The sequence below is a fragment of the Cervus canadensis genome, chromosome 18 (assembly GCF_019320065.1).
Source record: "Cervus canadensis isolate Bull #8, Minnesota chromosome 18, ASM1932006v1, whole genome shotgun sequence".
NCBI classification, from domain to species: Eukaryota; Metazoa; Chordata; class Mammalia; order Artiodactyla; family Cervidae; genus Cervus; species Cervus canadensis.
Genome location: NC_057403.1, coordinates 53,383,047 through 53,403,325, shown reverse-complemented (window position 1 = coordinate 53,403,325; position 20,279 = coordinate 53,383,047). Strand labels below are relative to the sequence as shown.

At 50.0% G+C, this 20,279-nt stretch overlaps 2 protein-coding genes across 2 annotated transcripts; one reads left to right on the top strand and one right to left on the bottom strand.

The window, feature by feature from the left end:
- Nucleotides 1-687: 687 nt before the first annotated feature.
- EMC8 (ER membrane protein complex subunit 8) lies at nt 688-12,132 on the bottom strand. Its single transcript, XM_043435612.1, has 5 exons — nt 11,755-12,132; nt 4,721-4,797; nt 2,493-2,562; nt 1,666-1,760; nt 688-1,157 (listed from the first exon to the last, which is right to left on the bottom strand). Exons 1-5 carry the CDS (start codon nt 11,983-11,985, stop codon nt 998-1,000), a joined length of 633 nt encoding a protein of 210 aa, XP_043291547.1. The 5' UTR covers nt 11,986-12,132; the 3' UTR covers nt 688-997.
- A 199-nt stretch (nt 12,133-12,331) lies between these two features.
- On the top strand, nt 12,332-19,789 carry LOC122420491. The gene is made up of 5 exons (XM_043435613.1): nt 12,332-12,466; nt 13,650-13,723; nt 17,880-18,047; nt 18,614-18,745; nt 19,535-19,789. The coding sequence occupies exons 2-5, from the start codon at nt 13,651-13,653 to the stop codon at nt 19,669-19,671; spliced, it is 510 nt and encodes a 169-aa protein (XP_043291548.1). The 5' UTR covers nt 12,332-12,466; nt 13,650; the 3' UTR covers nt 19,672-19,789.
- The last annotated feature ends 490 nt before the right edge of the window (nt 19,790-20,279 follow it).

Sequence of the window (20,279 nt, the reverse complement as noted above, 5' to 3'; positions counted from 1 at the left end):
CAGCGGCAAAGGTACAGGTCCCTGCACTCTGCATGGAATAATTCATATGAAAAAGAATAAATGCGATGCAATCATTTCCGCATCAATTTCCTACAATGGGGTTAAAAAGCTTAACTGTTTCAAGCGTTAACGATTACAGACTGGGTGCTGTAAAACTCCAGGAGCCTATGTTTTGTTCAGCTCGTGTGGCTTCAGATACAAAAAGAAATAATTGTTGTGAAGAAATAAATTAGAGCCATTTGGGGAATCACGCAAGCTGGTCAGCAGTCAGGACCGACTCTTGCCTTTTTAAGACAATCGTAGCACACTGGTCCCCTTTTCCTTCAGTTCCGTGGGTTTCCCATCTGTCTGGTTGAGGAGCATCATACAGTGCTCCCGCTCAAGCTGCCTTCCCAGCAGTGTTTGTTTTTACCCCTTAACGATGAAGGTTTCTCAGGCACCAGCAGCATTATTCCCATGTGAAGAGACGCAGCAGCTAGGGGAGCCTCCCGGCTGTGGACACCAGCACACGGCTCTCAGACACAGCTTGGCCCGGCACACCAGGGGCGGGCCTGATCCCCAGTCTGGATGATATTAACTCAAACAGGATGAAAACTCACAAACACTCTCTTTTGGGTGTAAGATCTGGGCTTTTTTTTTTTTTTTAAAGACAGTTCATATGCCTTAAAAAGTATTCTCTCCAGATTATAAAAGGTTAGTTAAAATTGTTTAATAGGAACAATCTTGGACAAGCAGAAATAGCTTTGATTTGAAGAATTATAGCCACGTACAACTGGGAAGCCTCCACAGGGTGGTCGGATGGGACGGTCTGTACCTGGTCTAGAGACTCTGCATTAGACAGGTGACTGATGGACATTCTGCCCTTTCTCAAGGCACACGCCACTTCTGAAAACTGTCAGCTTTCCACACCGGCTATGATATTTCATTTACATTTAAAAATAGCTTTTCTTCTTCAGTGCAGTGGAAATGCCCAGAGACCAGTCACTGAAACCCCTCCCTAACACAGGTGCAGAACAGCTTTATTGATCTCTGGATTTGTCCAGTCATTCCGAATGTCATCCAGGTGGTTATCAAAATCCACGAGTGTTTCGTAGGACCGGCTGTCCAGGAGTGATGCCGAGATCCTCTGGGCCTCCGGCCAGTCTTCACAGTAATCACTATGAGATGAGATAGGAGAAGTCAGCCTCTTACTCAAAATGCGTGGCTTTTCCATAGAGCAAACAGGAAACCAGCCGCGTGCAGAGTGTAAAGGAAGCCAAGGGTGAACTCTAGCAAACACACACATCTAAACACATGAAGATGCATATAAAGAATATGAAACATGGAAGAGAGAACCTTCAAATCAAACTCTGAAAAAGCTGGAGGCAGATGACTGACTGCAAAATAAACCAAACAAATGCCTGGGGAGAGGGTCTGGCTTAGGGAAAGGGGGCCTGGGAGTGGGAGGGGAGACCTGTGAGTGACAGGCTGTCTGCACTGCTTGGAAACCCTGCAGGCCTGTCCTCTGGGGGCTGAGGAACACCCGTGACTTCTGTATGAGGTGTGCACACTTCTCTAGAGAACATGCTAGCTTAGAAACCCAGAAGGCGGGGGTCAGCGTTCCCGTGGGAGCAGCGTGCCAGGATAGGCCCCAGCACTCGGGCCGCCCCGGGAACGGGCACTCACTAGTGCGGGTCTCTGCAGCGCCATTTGTTTTCGTGGTGTTCATACACATGGATCGTGGGGACCACACAGTCCATTGTGAACTTAGTGTTGTCTACCTGCAACGAGACAAAGGGTGCGCTCGTGAACAGAGCCAGGACCTCTGCTGCAGCCTGCAGGTCCCTCCCTGGGGCTTGCCCATGGGGGAGGTCTCCACAGGGATGGTCAGGGACGGGCTCAACACCGCCCACCACGGCAGAAACCCCGCCTCAGAGTGCACCCCACCACGGCCCAGCTACACCATGCATCACGTGGGAGAAACACTGAGTACTTGACTGCTTTCTCACAAACTCGAAGCTTCCAAAACGTTACTCTGCCTTCCCTGTTAGAATTCCATCTGAACTGAGAGGAACAGGGCTTCTGACGTAAGCTATTTCCCTCCTTGCTCCCTCAGCTATGCTGGTTAACCTAATTCAATATGTCTCACACTCGAATGTACATTGGAATCATCTGGAAGCTTACAGAGGCACAGATTCCTAGGCCTCTAGACTCTGCATTTCCAATCGATTCCCAGGTGGTACTGATACTCTCAGCATAGGGATCCCACTTTGAGACCCGCTGGAACTGAATGACCCCCCCACCTCTGGACACCCATGTGCCATGACTGCTGCGGCCCTGACTCAGCAACTTTGAGCCTGCAGCTGGGAGAAGAAGGCTGAAGGAGGCCACAGTCTGATGAAGTAAGTACCTGCAGAAAGGAAACTGCTCACAGACAAAGCTGCCCGTCAGCAAGAGGCTGCTCAGCAGCTGTCCCCACACACAGGACTCTGGAGCGAGCGACAGTGACTCACCATAATGAGAGCCGAGTCACTGAAGCCCTCAGCGATTCTGGAGGCCACCTTTTCTGCTACCTGGTTTGGGCTGCGAGAGAAGAACCAGAGAGGTTACCAAGTTTTAGTTGACGCTGGGCAACACTGTCTGCCTGTGGCAGAGTAAACAGCAATGACACAAAGACCAACAGCACCAGTAAGCCACCCCCCTGTGTGGGGTTACACCCATTTAAGTAGCTTTTGGGGACTGTGATCCTGCTGCAGTGACATGTTGAGGACTGTGTGGAGCTCAGGGGAGAGCAGGGGCCCTTGTCTTTTTGTGCATCTTTCCCTTTGTACAATCAGTCTCAGCTTTCTGAAGCAGGGACTGAACCAGAAACAAACACACTATACAGTTACGATCCTTTCATTGTGACTGAGGTGAAAGAAGCAGGCTTAATGCTTTATAAAAATAAATTTAGCCAAGTATTCTATTTTTACCTTCAAAATTGAAAATTTACAGAGGTGTGTGATTATCTGCAGCATCATATTAAGAAAACTGAAACACAAAACAATGTAATAGAGAAAGGGCCCCAGGGATTCTCATCCCCCGGTCACCCTGGAAGGCCCTTACAGTGACGGCAGGGCTGCACAGGTGTCTCAGGGCCGGGGTCCCGCAGCCACGGCTCATCTGTCCACACCCTCCCGGAGGCTCCTCTGTCACGCCTGTGGCTGGAGCGCCTCCTGCTCCCGCTGCCACAGCCCCCGCACCACCCTCACAGCACGGGCTCTGGGGCCTGCACTACAGGCCTGGGTTTCAATGTCTTTCAAGTTCAGTGCAGCAACTTGAGGGCAAGGGCCAGGAGTCCGTGGCTCAGCTCAGCAGAGAGCTTGGCCTGGGGCAGGGATTCACACCCCGGCAGCTTCCTTCGTGTAATAAGACCAAGACTGACACAGGCTGTGAACAGGCTCCAGCTCATCAACCACAGGGAGGCAGGTGGACTCGAAGGAGGGGCTGGTAAGAGACACACTGAGGCGAAACCAGAGGCATGCATGGACGCAGGGACCAAACAGTCAGAGATGTCTTGGGAAAAGCTGAAGAATCAGGGATCAGAGAGCAGCTCTGCATGTGGTCCATGGAGAGGCTGACACAGAAGCTGCTGCTGAGCCCGCGCTGGGGACCCTGTCGCCCTCAGTCCCAACTGGGCCCAGTCCTCTACGATAAAACAGTTCACATCTCTGGAAGTGCTCTATTGGCTTGCTGTGTTATTTCCCCCAATGCTACTGAGTCCTACCACTTGCCTATGCTGGGCAAGTGGACACGACTCCGGGAGGCATTTGGCCTGGGGCCCTTCACTGCACCCCCTAACTGCCTGGCCGTATGAGGAAAGCTGCAGGGTGACCCGGCTCGTGCCTCTGGTTGCTCAGGGTGCTGACTCCTCTGGGACTCTCTCCGTGAGGTCATGTCAGGCTGGCTGCTAGCTGTATCTCTTGACCAAAGGGCACTCTTCTTCTCGGGGGAAGCGGGGGGAACCTTCCTGACCTGACTGACCTGTCTTCATTCCTTCAGGCAGGGCAGGTGCCAGCTTTTGTCATCAGCTCTGGGTAACTGCACCACCCTCCTTTCTCTGACATACGTTTCACACCTCTGGAAACAACCAGCTTATTAAGCCCACCTCAAATTACCCTAACGTCAGGATGTCATCAGTTTTTCTGCTAGGACATTGATGCAGAAACAAAGCAAAGATCTCAGCTTTGCTCATTAGTGAAAACCACCGTGGGCCAACTAGCTGGATAAAAGAAAACAAGACCTATTATATGGGAGAAGTAGCAAGCACCATGTTTTCATCAAAGCAGCCGACCCAAAGAACACCAAACCTAAAAGTTGCTTTTTTTTTTACCCCAAAAGAGAGTGGAGTGCTTGCCTGGTGCTCTGTCCTACATCAATCCCAGTTTGGGAATGGGAAGCGAGGCGCAGCTGAGGGGGGACTGAACAGGAGGCCCTGGACTGTTGTTTTCGTTTTAAGAATTCCTTTTAAGCAAAATAAAGACAACACAGGACAGAATCCCAACGTTCATATAAGTGTTTGGAATGACCCGTACCCCAGCCCTCCTGGAATAATATCAACAGCACGGAGGGGCTCTGTTCCCACACATTGCACCCCAATACCCCTGGAGTACTATTAACAAGCAGGGAGGGACACTCTTCTTACAGATTCTGCACTCGGAGCTCACTGAGGGAGCCCACTGAGGGTTTCGCATGGATATACCTGGCATCCTTTACTCGTTCATTAGCTTGATAATAACCAGCAATCACGTAGCTATTATCTTTGCACCACGAATCAATCTGAAAAGAGAACAAAATTTGGGAAGAAGAGGTGAATGCTTTTCCCTTAAACATCAAGTCTCAATAAACAGAGGAACCCCCCTCCCTCAACCAAATGCTGGGACAAGACAAACAGAAATCCTGTATCCTCCTCCCTACGAGAACGAAATGGGGGAGTTTCTTGGTGGCCTTTGTTGTTTAGTCGCTAAGTCATGTCCTAGTCTTTGTGACCCCCATGGACTGTAGCCCACCAGGCTCTTCTGTCCATGGGATTTCTAAGATTTTGGACTTTCACTGCTATAGCCCAGGTTCAGTCCTTGGTTGGGGAACTGAGATCCCACCAAATTATGGTGGTGATATGGACAAAAAAAAAAAAAAAACCAACCCACACCAAATGGATGTATGGGTATTCAGGGGAAAGAAGGCCACCGCAGTTAGCTTTTCCACAGTCCACAGGAGGTCAGAGAAAGCAAAGAGCGTAGGCTCCCCCTCTCTCAGAGGTGGGGTGTCTTCCCACAGAGAAGGAGCCTGCAATGGCCGGGAGGGGTGAGGCTGGACGCTAGGAATGACCTCCTCCCCCAGTCCCAGCAGAAGGCTCCAGAGAGACACATAATAAATGGGTGCAGTGCCATGGGTGAGGGGGAACCAGTGTTACCCACTTTCTCTGACAAAATGAAGCACTGAGGCCTTCTGGGGCTTGAATAAGCCTTCAGAGAGTTAAAATCGATCCTTCACAGATAGCATACTAAAGAGCTCAGAGAGGGTCTAAACTTGCACAGTCAGAAAAGAGGCAGTATGGGAATCTGAATCTCTCTTCAAAGTCAAGTCCTTCAATACTGTTATTTCAGTATTCCTTGCAATACACTATGAAAACCCCTTGTGCTGGGATGTGGGGTACAGAGGAGCACGCGTGCATGCACTCACACATTTCCCTGTGGCATGCTTTTAAATGGGAGCATGGCAGCAGATTTGCAAAGTTTTTTGTTTTACAATGCCACTCTTCTCTCATCAGATTTAGCATCCTGCAGGTCTAATGCTATTATTAAAAACAACAAAAGGTCGTCCTGTTTTGCTGTAATGGAATTTTAATAATACACTGCAGGAAATTCTATTCTCGGCTTGCAAAAGAAGAGATACAATTGATCCTCAATTTTTTTCAAAGTGAATTAACTGGTTAAAAAGGGTTTCTTTTCTTTCTTTTCCCTTTTTAAACATAGCTCTATTCGTTCTTTTTCTCAAATTCTGGTTTGGGACTCCAATAGTCTCCTTTATGACTAAAAGCAGATATTACAAAATGGTCACAGTCCAAGGTTCCCTGGCTCACACGAGGATTAGAATAGTAATTCTGGCCTCCTAAGAGCTCACAAATTACCATACTGGGTCAAAACCAAGGCTCAATGAACCAATTAGAGGTTCTGGTCATCCACCCAAGAGATGAGGGCTATGTCTCCAAAATATTTATAATGGCTCTTTCTCTCTAACTTTGAGGCAAATTATTCCACAACTACTTATATTTTATTTCTATCACCTCTTAAAAGAATGAGTCTTGGAAATTCTACTGCTGCTTACAGCAGCAAAATTCTTTCATTTCTTTCTAAATTTACCTCCATGTGGTATCGAAGGGCATAGCCTAGTTCTAAAACCTGGCACTTGGTCCCATTTCCTGAACTCACACCCACCCACTGGCCCGCCCTTTGGTGTCACCCTCTCAGCCTTCGTTTCTGATTGAAGACTGGTCTCTTGAGGGCGTCCTCATGTAGGTGACCCTCACTTCTGCCCACCTCTGCGCCCCTCGCCTGGCTCCGTGGTGTTGGCTGCTCTTACATCCAGAGTCACAACTACAGAGAGTGTCCTGAGTCTGGTACGAACACTTAGTGGCGTAACACAGCACAGATCTGTCTCACAGGTCAGAAGTCTAAAATGAGTCTGTGGGGCTGACTCTTGACGGAGACTCAAGGGGAGAATCTGCTCCCTGCCTTTTCCCACACAGAGAGGTCACCACATTCCTCAGGAGGTGGCTATCTCACTCTGACCCCTGCTTCTGTTGTCAAAACTCTTTTTCTTTGACTCTTACCCCCACTGCCTCTTATGCGGACCCTCGTGATTATACTGGGTCCATCAGATAATCCAGGATAATCACTGCATTTCAAGATCCTTAACTTAATCTTATCTGCAGTCTCCTGTTCCATGTGAGGTTACCTGTCCAAGGGTCCGAGGACTCGGCCGTGGACACCCTGGGGGGGTGCGTTTCTTTTGGCCTACCACAGCTACCTTTAACACGAGCATGAGATGATCATTTCCCCCTGCCGCTGTCCTGCAGCAGGCTGCACGGCGAGGCCTGGGGGTGTCAGCTCCCGACCAGACACCGAACTCAGGCCACAGCGGTGAGAGCACCAAACCCTCACACCAGGCCATCGGGCGCTCCCACACACTCTTCAGTGAGCTGTCTAAGCTGCTCCCCAATCCTGCTCCTGGGCTGCAGGGAATGGTTTGGGATTCAGTCGCCAACAAACACACAGGGTCACCCTGTACTTGCGCTCAGACAGCAGAGAAGGCATCTGACAAGATGGTGGATTCTTCTGACAAACAAACGCACACCTCAACTGACACTTTACCTAAAGAGGGGTGAATTCCTGGACAAAACACTCTGAAGGCCTAGCCAAACTCCAGCAGAAAAATAACGTCATGACCTTATACTTCTAGTAGAACTCTTTGTTTTTTGTTTGTTTTTATGGCTGCATCACATGGCTTGCAGAATCTTGGTTCCCTGGCCAGGGATTTAACCTGGGGCCCCAGCAGGGAAACCATCAAGTCCTAACTATTGGACCTCAGGGAACTCCTAGTAGAACTCTTTAAAGAGGCTGCTCCCAAAGTGAACCAGGTCACAAAAGCTCAGGCTTGGCTTTCGAAATCTTTCAGTGATTCAAATAAGAACCACCAAGTGAAGTCTGGATGCCTGTGATGGGCATGCACATCCATGTCCAGAGAGACACCAGTGGCCACTAGTTGATGACTGGAGAACCAGCCATCAGAGTCCACAGAAGCAGCGTACACAGTTTCAGTGGAACCAGACTTCATCAGTGAGTGACGGAGCATATGAGAGTCAGTGTGTGGGGGAAGGCAAGCAGTATGGACAGTCCGCCGCTTGGGGATGGGGCAGGCGGCTCTTGTGGGGTTTCAGAATCCTGCAGTCAGCCCAAACAGCTTGTTAACAAAAAGCCCGAGTGGATTTAAGCAGCAGATTATACAGTAGGCAACTCGCACCCTCCAAGTGGGGTTGCTGCTGCTGCTGCTAAGTCGCTTCAGTCGTGTCTGACTGTGTGATCCCATAGACGACAGCCCACCAGGCTCCCCCGTCCCTGGGATTCTCCAGGCAAGAACACTGGAGTGGGTTGCCATTTCCTTCTCCAATGCATAAAAGTGAAAAGTGAAAGTGAAGCCACTTAGCTGTGTCCAACTCTTAGTGACCCCATGGACTGCAGCCTACCAGGCTCCACCGTCCATGGGATTTTCCAGGCAAGAGTACTGGAGTGGGGTGCCATTGCTTTCTCCGCCAAGTGGGGCAGGACAAAGCAAAAGAGCTGAGAAGCTGTCTGAACTCTGTTCTCAGTGAATTCGTTTCCGCTGCTATGGTGTCCTCCTCCTGTGATGCATCTTGTGAACAATCAAAATGAAAACGTTCACGATGGCACTCTGATACCTGGCAAGTGGCTTTGATACAAGGTCCAAATCCTGCATTCACTTATGCAGTTTCCTTTACTTTTCAGATGGAAAGAAGGACACTGTCACCTTGGCACAAGCCGCCACCCTCTGTTCATGTCTTTCAGGCCTGCTCCCTCGCAGACATGCAGGAGAACTACTAAAGGCTCCGGGCCCACTCGTCCATTCCCAGCGAGGCTGACAAAGAAAGCAGCTTCTCTCAGCAAACTTGCTAGTGTCTGCATGAGTGAGGCACCTGGAGTTCTCATAACACTGCACACACTTCCTTGACCACAGCCACAAAGCAGGCAAGGCAGGGCGCTGCTAAGTAAGAGTCACCCCAAGGAGGGTGCTGCTTCCAGGCTGGTCACTCACAAGCTAGGGTGTCTGGGAGCCTCCCTGTCTGCAGCAACACCCATGCCCTGGAGTCTAAAACTAGAGGGTTCGCCTAGTTTCAAAGAGAAGAAAAAGATCCTCAAATCAGCAGCTGATTCTTCCACGAGGAGGAGCCGGCTTTGGAGGAAGAGCGCTGGTGATAAGGGGCCTGGGAACAGAGAGTGAAGGTCACGGGAAGAACTGAGAGGAGAGCCCAGAGCAGCCAGCTCCCCCTCCCAGGAGGAAGTAGGGGGCTGAGCCGAGAGCCAGAGGGGCGGTGGCCTGTGCAGATGAGCACAGAGACGGCACACATGGGGGCAGCAGAAGGAATCCCAGGCCCAAGTCAAGAAGTCATCCGAGCAGAAGGTACTGACAAGCAGCTCCCAGCACTAGGAAATCACAGTGGGGGTGTGTGTGTTTGGGGGGGAGGGGAGGACAAAGAGGGCTTACGGAAACAGCAGCTTTGTGCTAATTTCCCTACTGACATTTTATGGGTTTTTGCTATTAGAAATAATTCCATCACTACTTACGTCAAAGGGTTCTAAGGATAAAGTAAGATAACAGGCCTAAGTACTTAAAAAAAATAGAAAGCTCCCAGAAATGCAAGGATTTTTTTTAAATGGAAAATTATAATGAAAAGCCTTGCAAAGGAATTTGATGCTGCCCTTTGATGGACAGCATACCAAGTCAGTCTTTCCCACTTATCAAAAATAACTCAATACAAAACTCCCTGAATAGAAACAAGCTATCAGAATTAGGCCTCCTGTATAGTTTTATGGATTTAGATGCTTTATTAAAACATTTTCTACAGCTGATAAACTATGGCTGAGATTTTTCATTGTCTTCAGGTTATAAAGTTGCTAAGACAAAATCTGAATGATATAAACTTAAATATCTTAATAATAACACAAAAACTTGTAGATGGTTTCAAATGGCAATTTTTTCTTATAACTTTATTCTGAAAGTTATTTAATTTGTACTCAATTGACATTGTTCTCCTACTTGTTAAATGCTGAGTCTATGATTCAAAGTTTTGATCAATATAAGAAAAGTGAGCACAAACCACCACACTGCTTGGCAAGGACAGACATTCAGACAGTTTTTACTGTCTGAAAAGAAGCTAAGTGCAGAAAACCTAGTTTGCACTTAATTCCGTTGGACAGGAGACTCCAACACTGAAGGGCACATTTGGGGAAACGCTGGAAGGTGCGTCTGGAGTACAGATGCAGTGGTGCAGAGTGAGCAGTGTCCCGGAATGATTTCTACGATGAATCTGTCCACTGCTCACCTCTTTCTCTGTCTGGTCCCTTTATACTCTACCTTCTAGCTCATCTCTGAAAGTTCCCCCCTCCCCGGTTTTCACCTGGTCCCTCTGCCCCCCCTCCTGCAGCCTTGCTCCTTGGGCCACCACTTGCATGTCCCTTTCTCTGGGCAGCCTGCCCTCCCTGACTCTGCCAGCCTGGGTCAGTGGACCACCCCGCCCCGCCCATATGGCACTTATTCTTCAGTATGTACTTGTCTGCCTGGTACAAGTTCAATCACTACGCACGTACTGTATTTGATCCACAGCAATATCCTTCCCCCTAGCACAGGCTTGGCTGTACTGGAGAGCTGCATTAGTACTACTGGTCAATTGAGTTCCCTTCGAGTGACTGGACTTCACATAGACAATCACCACACAGTTCTCTTGATAGAATAATCAAGACAGGGAGCTGAAAAGACTTGCATTAAAACAGATACAGGCATACCCCACGAACACACTGATACCAACAGCACGTTTCTTCAGGAGCTAAAATGGTTGATTCTATACACATCATCTACTTTCTATGTTCTGCCCCACGATGATAGGAAAAAATTCACACAATGACTCAGTTTAACAGGTACTCAAAGATGTGCCCAGTAAGCTTAGGCAAGGACCACTGGTCTAAAGATACTTCCTGCTTATCTGTCATAATTAGGTAATTTACAAAATGGATTCATTTTTACTTCTTGGGATGTAGAGAGAAAGGATTTCTACTACTCTTCTCAAACTTGCATGAATCAACTAATTCTCTTTTAGTATCATAGACATATTCAACCCAGGTAGGTCTGAGCCTACTCCTCCCTAAGGTTTTAACTCCAATTTATAGGTGGTCTTTTTTCCTTCACCGGTCACCATACCTCAACAGTTACAGCCTAGAATTTAATAACCAGTCGGTCTGTTCCTATGCCACACCTTTTCCCACCGTACTTCAAAAAAACCAGTCGTGAGCAGACCCACAGAAGTGTGCGGGCTGGAAAGCAAGTCTGCTCTGGCTTTCAAATTACACACAAAGTCTTCAGCTTTTAAAACCACGGGTGCATTCCAGATGTCACTAAAGAGGACAGACAAGGTTTTGTTCACGGAGCGCTCGACGCCGCCTTTCTAACCGTGGGTCCACCCTGGGTGTCCCGGGGCAGTGACGTGGGAAGAACCGCGCCTTCACACCTACGGCAGACACGGATCCGGCCCCGCGACGGTGCGCGCGAGCCCGACGGCAACGTCCAAACTCCCCGCTACTCAAAATTCCAAATACAGACGCTCAGTTAACAGCGGCTTGTTTCTATAAGGGCTACTGGTATGAGAAAATCGGTGCCTTTTCCGTCGCCTAAGGCGTTCTAAAAACACCCGGGACGACTGAGGTCGCCCCTTCGGCCGCTGCAACGACGAGCTGCCTGCCATCTGAGGGGCGCTTGCTAAGTGCGTGCAGGCAAAGACCAACGCGCCCTCGCGGGTCGTCCGTTCACGGTCACGGCGAACTCGGCGGTGCTGGGTCCAGACTCCGGCTGGACCACCCTGAGCTTCTAGCCGGGACGGCTCGGAAGCCGACTGTCAGCCCGTCTCCTGTCTCGCTAATTCCGAGGCAAGCCCCTTCCCGCGCTTACCAGGGTGAGGGCCACCTCCAGCATGGGGGCGAGGGCCAGGGTGCCGTGGAAGAGGGGGATACAGTCCACGAAGAGGGTGTGGTGGGCGCCCGGGCCGCCCAGAGGCAGGTGCTCCTTGCGCGGCTTCTGCTTCTCGGCCACGAGCAGTCCGTTGACCGCGCAGTGCGGGTACTTCGCGCCATGCAGCACCATCTTGCAGTAGGCCTGGGTGGTCAGCTTCACCCCGGGCATGCTGAGCCCGGGAGGGCCCCGGAGGCCCGGCGCCGGCCGAGGCCTGGATCCGCTTCCCGGCCGCGCGGCGCCTCAGGGGAGAAGCAGGACGAGGCGGCGGCTCCCTGGAGCGGCCCCGCGGCTGGCGAGGGCCCCTGACGGGCCCAGCCCCACTCGAGCTCCGCTTCTCAGACGCCGGCTAACCACCCGGGAGAGGCCGACGCGGCCACCTTAAGACTCCACTCGCGCTTCTCGCCGGGCGCCGCCGGAAAGCGGACGTCCAGTAGCCGCCGGAAAGCCGCCCAGTCCGGCGTTTTACGACGTTCGCCGCTTGACCTACTTCCGGTCCTGTGACCTCCCGCTCGGTCGGGCGCGGGGTGGAGTCCTCCTCGATCCCGTGGTGCTCCGCGGCTCGGCCTCGCTCTCTTCCGGTCGCGGGCAGCCGAGCCGTAGAGGGCGGTCGCGGCGGGCACGGTGGGCAGCGGCTGGTCGTTGGCGGCAGGTGAGGCGGGCGGTGGCCGGTCCGCGCCGCGAGGCTGAGAAGGGTCGGGCGCCGGGAGCCCTCGGGCCTACGTACCCGCGGCCGGGCGCCCACAAGGAACTGACGAGTGGGCCTCCGTCCCAGTGACATTGAGGCCGGCCCTTGGGGGCTCCGGGCTCGGAAGCCGCCTGGTCGCTGCTTCTGTGACGCCTGGAAGCATCCGGCCGGTCTCCATCTGTCCTTCCGCAGCCGCGGGCTGGCTGCGGCTCTGACCTTGGAGTGTCCGTTGGTCGAGGGCGGGGGCCTGAGGGCAGGTCGCCTCGCGGGCTCCCGGCCGCCCCTCCCGACGGTGCTGCGCCACCGCTTGGGGTGTAACGGGGCTCCGAGGGAGGCGCCCCGCTTCCCGGCCTGTTGGACGCTGGGCACCCGCTCTGGCGCGGGTCAGGCCGGGGAGAAAACAAGGGAAACGGAGGCGAGTTCGGCCCTGACGTCATGCTTCTGTTTATTCTGCCTCTAGTGGGCTGCTTTCTGAATGCGTTCTGGATCTTTTTGATCGTCAGCAGCCCCCTGAAAGGTCCAGTTTTAAGGGAAGGGCAAATAGGGGAGGTAGGTCTGACTCAGAAAAGGCCCAAGCGAGAGGTGTGTTATCCCGGTCATTAGTTGTCTTGCAGGGATTGAAAGTGGACCAGGCCGCTTTTGCATCCTTTCCCCTTCATTTCCCCTTTCAAGCCGGGCCACATATTAGGTCTGTAACCAAGTAATGAATGCGGTGCGTGTCTCTTAGTTACTTGAAACGGTTTACCTTTTCCTTCTAGGAGGTGGAGCCCATTACTGGCAGCACAATCTCCTTAAACTATTTTTTTGCCTCTTTGTTTTTTAAGAAAGCTGATTTTTTAAAAAACAAAGGAAAAAAAAAAACCCCTCAAACAAACCAGTTTTCTACGAATTGCCTAAAGTGTGTATATATGGCAGTTGGTTTATAACGGAGCTCTGTTAAACCATGCTGTCTGCTGAGAGGAAAAAAAAAGCCTTCATCTTTTTTCAAAAATTCATAGTCAGTAATGAAGATCCGGTCACTTATGTTGGGGAGAAGAAGAAATAAAAGAATTGCATTGACTTCCAGAATGCACTGGGGCAAAAAGAAGAATCGTTCCTAATAGGTGCTTACCCTTGTTCATAGTGAAGATACATTTTTATTTTTCAGAATGTTGGCGACCAGAGTATTTAGCCTGATTGGCAGGCGTGCAATTTCCACCTCGGTGTGTGTTCGGGCCCATGGTAAGTATAATCTTTTCTTTTTGCTCTGCTGCTCATAAGGCCCTGTGCTAGTTTCAGACATGGAGAGCTTTGATCCTGATCACATTTTGTTGCGGAATTTGAAGGGAGATACATACAGTTTAATGGTGCCTAGTTCTAGATTAAAGAGTTTTAATGAATTCTAGTCTGAGTCTTCGCTTATACTGATATTTTCTCCCCTTTCCTTCCCTTCTCATGTTTTCAGGTTCAAGTTCCACACCTTTTAAGAGATCCACACTATACCTGACTTTATTGTTCCATACCCCCCACCCCACCCCCACCCCCAACTTCTAGCCACTCAGCTTGAATGCTATTTGAATTATTGGGACAGTGGACGGAAAGGAGCTTGGACTTCCTAACCTGAACTGGGTTTAATCTCATTTCTACCTTGGACTTGCTCAAGTTTAGGAACCTGTTCTCTCACCTGAAATGTACTTAAAGAACCTAGTTCAGAGCCTGGCACATAGCAAGTTGAGTTTTGCATTTATCAAGCATCTCTTTGTAGCTGTCAGTGTTAGACACTTAGAATAAAGGAATGTGAGATGCGGGATTACTCCACAGAGTGTCGGCAATCTGGAGAGAAAAGATACATGAAGGCAGTGTTTCAGTGAGAGATGGGCTCCGAGGAGAAGCATTTAGCCTGGCCTGAGGTACAGGGCGGGGCTTCTGGACGGGAGGCCTTGCTCAGCTGAAGGGCTGGTGGGGTTCCCTCACACTCAAGAGCGGAGTGGCATTCCAGGCAGAGGGAAAGCCAGCAGGAGGAGGAAATGGGAATCATTGTGACAGATTGTGTTACTGGGTAGTCAAGTGCAAGGCTTGAGTGATGGGTGATGGAGTTGAGAGCAAGACTCATGTATCGAGGGACTCAGGAGCTTTTGTCTGAGCTGCTTTATGTAATTTTCTTTCCTTGATGTTATGTCCTTTAATTGGTGATACTTGGGTGTTATATTTGTGTATGTCCTTTATATTGCTCAGGATGACAGACTCTAAAACAGATAATTTTAGTAAAAGCATTATTGAAATGTTATTTAAATTAGTAGATAATAAAAAACTTAGTTGTTAATACATGCAGAAAGAAACACTCCTTCACTAAAAGCCTAGGAAGTCACTTAGGTCAAAGATTACCTTTTGGTTTCCATTTTGGTTTTGCTAATGTATTTCCTTAGCTTTTTGTTTGTTTAGTTTAGTTTGAAGTATAATTTACAGAAAGGAAAGTTTATCTTTTCTAGATGTTATGTTTCTCTGGATTTTGATAAGCTTATTCAACTGTGTGACAATGACTCCAGTCAGGACATGCAACACTTCCATCACCCCTCAAGGTCCCTTCACGTCCCTTTGGTCGTTCTGATCTTCTGCGAGAAGGCAACTTCTGTCTCCTCCAGGGGCACTGACTGGGGCTTATTCTTAGATATTGCTTTTGGCATAGGAAGTCAGATCTAGTTGGTCCCTACTTGAAGCCACCTGCTGGCTCCTCATGCCTGGAGTAACATCAGCCCCCGGCCCCACTGTCCTCATCACATCAGACCCACAAAGGCAGAGAGCAGCCGACCAGCCCTCCCCAGTGGCTCACTCCCTGCCCCACTGGTGTTTTGTTTCTCAGACGCGCCAGGCCGGCTCCTCCTGCCTCAGTTCCAGAGGTGTAGATGGGGCTTCCTTTGAGTCGTCACCCTCCGTGCAGGTGTCATTTTACAGGAAGATAGGCCCTGCCTGGCCCTGTGTGCTTCCTTAGAGGCTGTGGGTTTGCGGGTAGTTTGAGGGGCGTTTGCCTCTTGGAGCGCGAGCTTTTGGATGCAGGGACCTGCTGGGCTTACTCATTGCTGCTTCTCGAGCACACGGTAAGCAGGTGGAGGAAACTGCTGTCTCTCAGACGAGTCTCGTCCTTTTATTCTAAAGTTCTGGTTGTGTAAGTCATACATGAGCTGATTCTCCACATAGAATAGCCATTGGGAGCCCCCACTGGCAGTTTGGGTGTTAGTGTGGTGACATGTCTGATTGAGAGAGGAGCTCAGATTCACCGGATATCATCAGCAGAGGCCCCCATATCCATCCAGATCGAGGACAGAAATGATAAAACCTTCACTGGGTTATAAAATCTTTGCTTTTCTCTCCTTTTGAAAGGAATGTTTGGTGTGTTAACGTTTATGTGTCTGTGGGGGTCCTCCCCCAGCCCTCCATTTACTAGGGAACCAGGCTAAAAGACGAGCCCTTGGCAGCAGTGAGGTCATGAATTAGTCATTCTTGTTCTAGAAAATGCAATTTTGTGCTTAGGATGCTTGAAGGTTATATGCATTTGCATCTTGATAACAGTTTTATTAAGATGTATTTCCCATAACACCCTGACACATTAAAGGCTACACTTCAGCAGTTTTCAGTACATTTGCTGAGTTGTGCCATTATCCTGTAATCAACTTGAGAACATTCTCATCACCCTAATTAACATCTATTTTTTTTACATCTATTTTTAATAACTCGTGTAAGCTGAGTGCTTTTTAGTCCACTCATCATTTTAATAGAGTCTTAGAGTTTTAAAATTGGAAAGTTTTAAATGAAAACTTGTAAAATGAAAATTTTAGCCATTTCATCTCAGTCTCTTTGGGATAAGGTTGGGTAAGAATATATGAGTGTGCTACTCATAGGCAAGGCACCAGTGAGCATTTGGAGAAATTTTACTGCTTTGTTTAAGGTGCAAGGTTTTCTTTCACTGTTGTTAACATGGTTTGTGAGATTTCAATCATTCAGACTAAGCTAATGGAGGTGAAGCATTTTTACAGGACTTTATACCTCCAGATTCGTTCCAAACACAGAATTTCCTTCAAATGTAGGGTAGAATCAAATAGCTTTTTGCTGAGGGAAAACCTTAAAGTTTAAGATACTCCTTTTTTCCCTGCTTTTTGAACTTTCCCCCATTTTACTAGAGTAATACATTGGGTACACACCAATTTGAAGGTGCTGAAATTTTTATCTTTTTGGGCAGAAGTCTCCATTTCATCCCCGCTTTCCACTGATGACAACTTGGGTTTACCTTGTGTTTAGTGGCATATTCATGTGAGTATCTACACATAACTTAGATTCTTTTTTTTTTTCACATTCAAAAACCACTCAAAGGATTTATTTGCTAGTCAAAGCTGTTCACAGAACCAAACAGTGACTATAAATTAAGTTTTTCCAAGGAGCTTCGCCTTAGTGAAATTAGTTGACTCTGTAGGCAGAAACAGGTTAACAGAGGACATTTACACCTTGGGAAGATATATCACTGATGAGGTGTCCCTATATTTAATTATTTTAATGAGCATGTGACACTGTTAATAAATAACCACAGAATCCTTCAAAACTTGTACACACCCACGCGTGTGTGCTCAGTTGCTAAGCTGTGTTCGACTCTTCTGCAACCCCACGGACTGCAGCCCACCGCGCTCCTCTGTCTGTGGGATTCTCCAGGCAAGAATGCTGGAGTGGGTTGCCATTCCCTTCTCCAGCTTAGATTCTTAAAAAGAAAATATAACCCTGAAGGTGTTCTGTGACTTGGTGTGTACATGACTTCCCATTTTGAGCTAGAACAGTACTTGGCATACAGTAGGCACCCTGTAAACATTTGTTGAACAAGCCAAATGGCTCCTGGCTCCATGACACACATTTCTACGGTTATTTGCTGCTTTGCAGTGCCACAGTAGCCACCTTTTCATGTCTTTCTTTCTGAACTTTGAACCCTTGTTTCTTTTATGAGTTTGATATTGCTCTTCCCCGTTAGTTGGAGTTCCCTGTGGAAGGGCCTCCATTTAGTCCAGGCTCCAGTCAGTCCAGGGGACCTGAGTAGCTGTCCAGCCTCTGTGAACCCTGGTAGTTGCAGGAAGTGCTCTCTCGTTGGCAGTGCCCCGGCAGTTTCCTGTTTTGGTGTGATGAAGAGCACTGCTGTTGGCATCTACCCTCCATCCTCACCTGCTCTCAGGGCCACATGGGGTGAGCCTGCCCCCATGTCACACGACCGTCCTATGGCTGTTTGGAGTGGGGGTCACAGCCCCTAGGATGACTGAGGTTTTCAGGGTGCACATACGTGGAGTGACTTCAGTTCTTAGAAGTACTGCCTTGTTTGTAATGGAACCTATGTGAATTTCAAATATTTGTCCAACGTGTTTTTTAGGAAGTGTTATAAAGAGTGAAGATTTTGCTCTCCCGGGTTATGTGGACCGGCGTGACTACCCCTTGCCTGATGTGGCCCACGTCAAGAACCTGTCTGCCAGCCAGAAGGCCTTGAAGGAAAAGGAGAAGGCTTCCTGGAGCAGCCTCTCCATTGATGAGAAAGTTGAACGTGGGTATTGAAGGCACCATGGGCAGCCTGTGTTGCACAAGAATTCTGGTTCTGGGCTGGGCCTGGAGACCAGTGTGCTGGGGAGGGTGGGGGTGCTGTGCGTCTGTGGGGCTGTCCAGGGCCTTAGCTCTGCCAGCTGGCTGAACCCCCTCCCAGGCGCCTCTGTCCATGCTCGTGGGCTCTAGCCCCCAGGAGGAGCGGGAACAGGTGCAGAGCTACCGAGCGGAACTTGGGATGGTGTACATGTGCGAGCAGCGCCTCCGTGCCTCTGCTCGGGGGAAGTACTGACGGAGGATCACTGACACACCATCAGGAAAAAGGCACATTAAACGGGCCCCGTGCCTTACTCTAAATAAGAATTTCAGGTTTTTTTCCACCCAGCACAAACTTCATGCATCTTCCTTTCCTTCCCCCCACCCCCCCGAGTGTGAGCGGGTGTGTCAGGGCCTGAAGCCTGTGTTCCTCACTCCGTGTTCTACACCACCACTGCCCCCCCCCTTTATTGTGGAGCTCTACCTCGAGGCGGGGGTCCTCTGTGCCCGCAGCACTGTCCTCTCTCTCCTCAGTGTACCGCCTTAAGTTCAAGGAGAGCTTCGCTGAGATGAACAGGAGCACAAACGAGTGGAAGACAGTGGTGGGCGCGGCCATGTTCTTCATCGGTTTCACTGCGCTCCTCCTCATCTGGGAGAAGCACTATGGTGAGTGGGGCGGGGCCGTCACACAGACCGGCATTTCCATTCTGGGCTCCATCCTGGAGTGTTCACTGGCTTTGGGAGGCTGGCTCGCGTGAACTCAAGTGGTGTGGCCTGCAGCTGATTGATCCTGGATGGGCCATGCTTGGTTGTCCAGCCCAGCATGTTTCCGGTAGCTCATCTGCTCAGCGGTCAGGCGTCAGAAGTTGTGGTGGAGGTTAGACTGAGGAGGAGGAAACTCTTACCATCGGGGGGCTGTTTGGGCTGCAGGGACTGCAGCTCAGGTCACCAGAGGCCTCGGTCTTGAGACCTAGCGGTTTCTGCTCGGCCAGTGTCGGGGCTGCCTGTTTGTTCTGGTGCTGCCTGTGCTGTGCTCTCTGTTCTGTGGGGTAGGTTGGCCCATTCTGAGAAGGGGTGGTCCTGTCCTTGCTGCCTGCGTGTGGACGCGGGTCGGTAACAGGCCTGTGACTGTCTGCTCTTCATGAGTCGCCTTTGGTTCTGCTTGTGCTCTCCGCTTGCCCGTGTACTTGCTGTCTCTGTCCTGCACAGAAGACATTCTGCTTTAGCATTGTGTTTTCGTGCTCACTTTTACCAACAGGGTGTAATTTGGAAATACCAAGTTGTCAGTGCACAGGGTTTGAAACCAGCATGTTTGTGTGGGTGTGGGTGTCGAGTGGCCGATGACGGTGCTGATCAAGTTGCTAATGAGATGGGGAAGACTTACCTGTGTGACGTGTTGGCTTAGAAACACCTTGTCAAGACAGTGTCGCCTCACGACGTTGTTTTGGACTGTAGTGTACGGCCCCATCCCGCACACCTTTGAAGAGGAGTGGGTGGCCAAGCAGACCAAGAGGATGCTGGACATGAAGGTGGCCCCCATCCAGGGCTTCTCGGCCAAGTGGGACTACGACAAGAATGAGTGGAAGAAGTAAGGCCCCACGGTTCCCGAGTCTGCACCTCACCTGTCCGGTCACCTCCATGCAGCTCCGCATGTTCACTGGAAGCGCTGTGTCGGAGCACCAGTGCTAATAAACGTGCAGTTTACATGAAGTCCTTGTGGTTGGTTCTTTGACGGTAACTGAATGAAGTGAAGCAGCATTTGACATACGGGAGGTTTCTCCCAAGCGTCTGTCAGTAGTCAGTACATTTTGGGTGTAAATGAACTGGCAAAAACAAATTGTATAAGGACTAGCATGTGAAAACTAAAAATATAGAGTCCTTGGCAAGAGGTTTTTATGAGAGTAAAATCCCATTACAGTAGCCAGACTGACAGATGTCCCTGTGGCCGCTTTTCTCCTGGAACTACCCCCTTCAGATTGCTGGTGTTGGTCGGAGTGCGTGACCACGAGGTTGAAAAGGGCAGGCCGAGTTCTGCGTCTCCTGCCTGATTTCCTGGCTGCGCTTCACCATTTTCTCTTAAGAAGCCACAGTGAAGCCAGTGCCGGCCCCCCTGCCCTGGCTCCCCGGCAGGCAGGCTCCCCGTGGGGCTCCCCCCTCACTCTAAAGTCCATTCCCCTCCCTGGGGCCCCTGCAGGGGGTG

What these genes read in the sequence shown, in the direction of transcription:
- EMC8 (XM_043435612.1), bottom strand. Translation starts at nt 11,985, where the DNA reads ATGCCCGGGGTGAAGCTGACCACCCAGGCCTACTGCAAGATGGTGCTG. An exon ending in GAACGAGTAAAGGATGCCAG is followed by an intron (nt 2,563 to 4,720) that starts GTATATCCATGC and finishes CTTCTCTCGCAG; the next exon opens with CCCAAACCAGGTAGCAGAAA. An exon ending in CGCTGCAGAGACCCGCACTA is followed by an intron (nt 1,158 to 1,665) that starts GTGAGTGCCCGT and finishes CTCATCTCATAG; the next exon opens with TGATTACTGTGAAGACTGGC.
- LOC122420491 (XM_043435613.1), top strand. Translation starts at nt 13,651, where the DNA reads ATGTTGGCGACCAGAGTATTTAGCCTGATTGGCAGGCGTGCAATTTCC. An exon ending in CATTGATGAGAAAGTTGAAC is followed by an intron (nt 18,048 to 18,613) that starts GTGGGTATTGAA and finishes CTCTCTCCTCAG; the next exon opens with TGTACCGCCTTAAGTTCAAG. An exon ending in CATCTGGGAGAAGCACTATG is followed by an intron (nt 18,746 to 19,534) that starts GTGAGTGGGGCG and finishes TTTGGACTGTAG; the next exon opens with TGTACGGCCCCATCCCGCAC.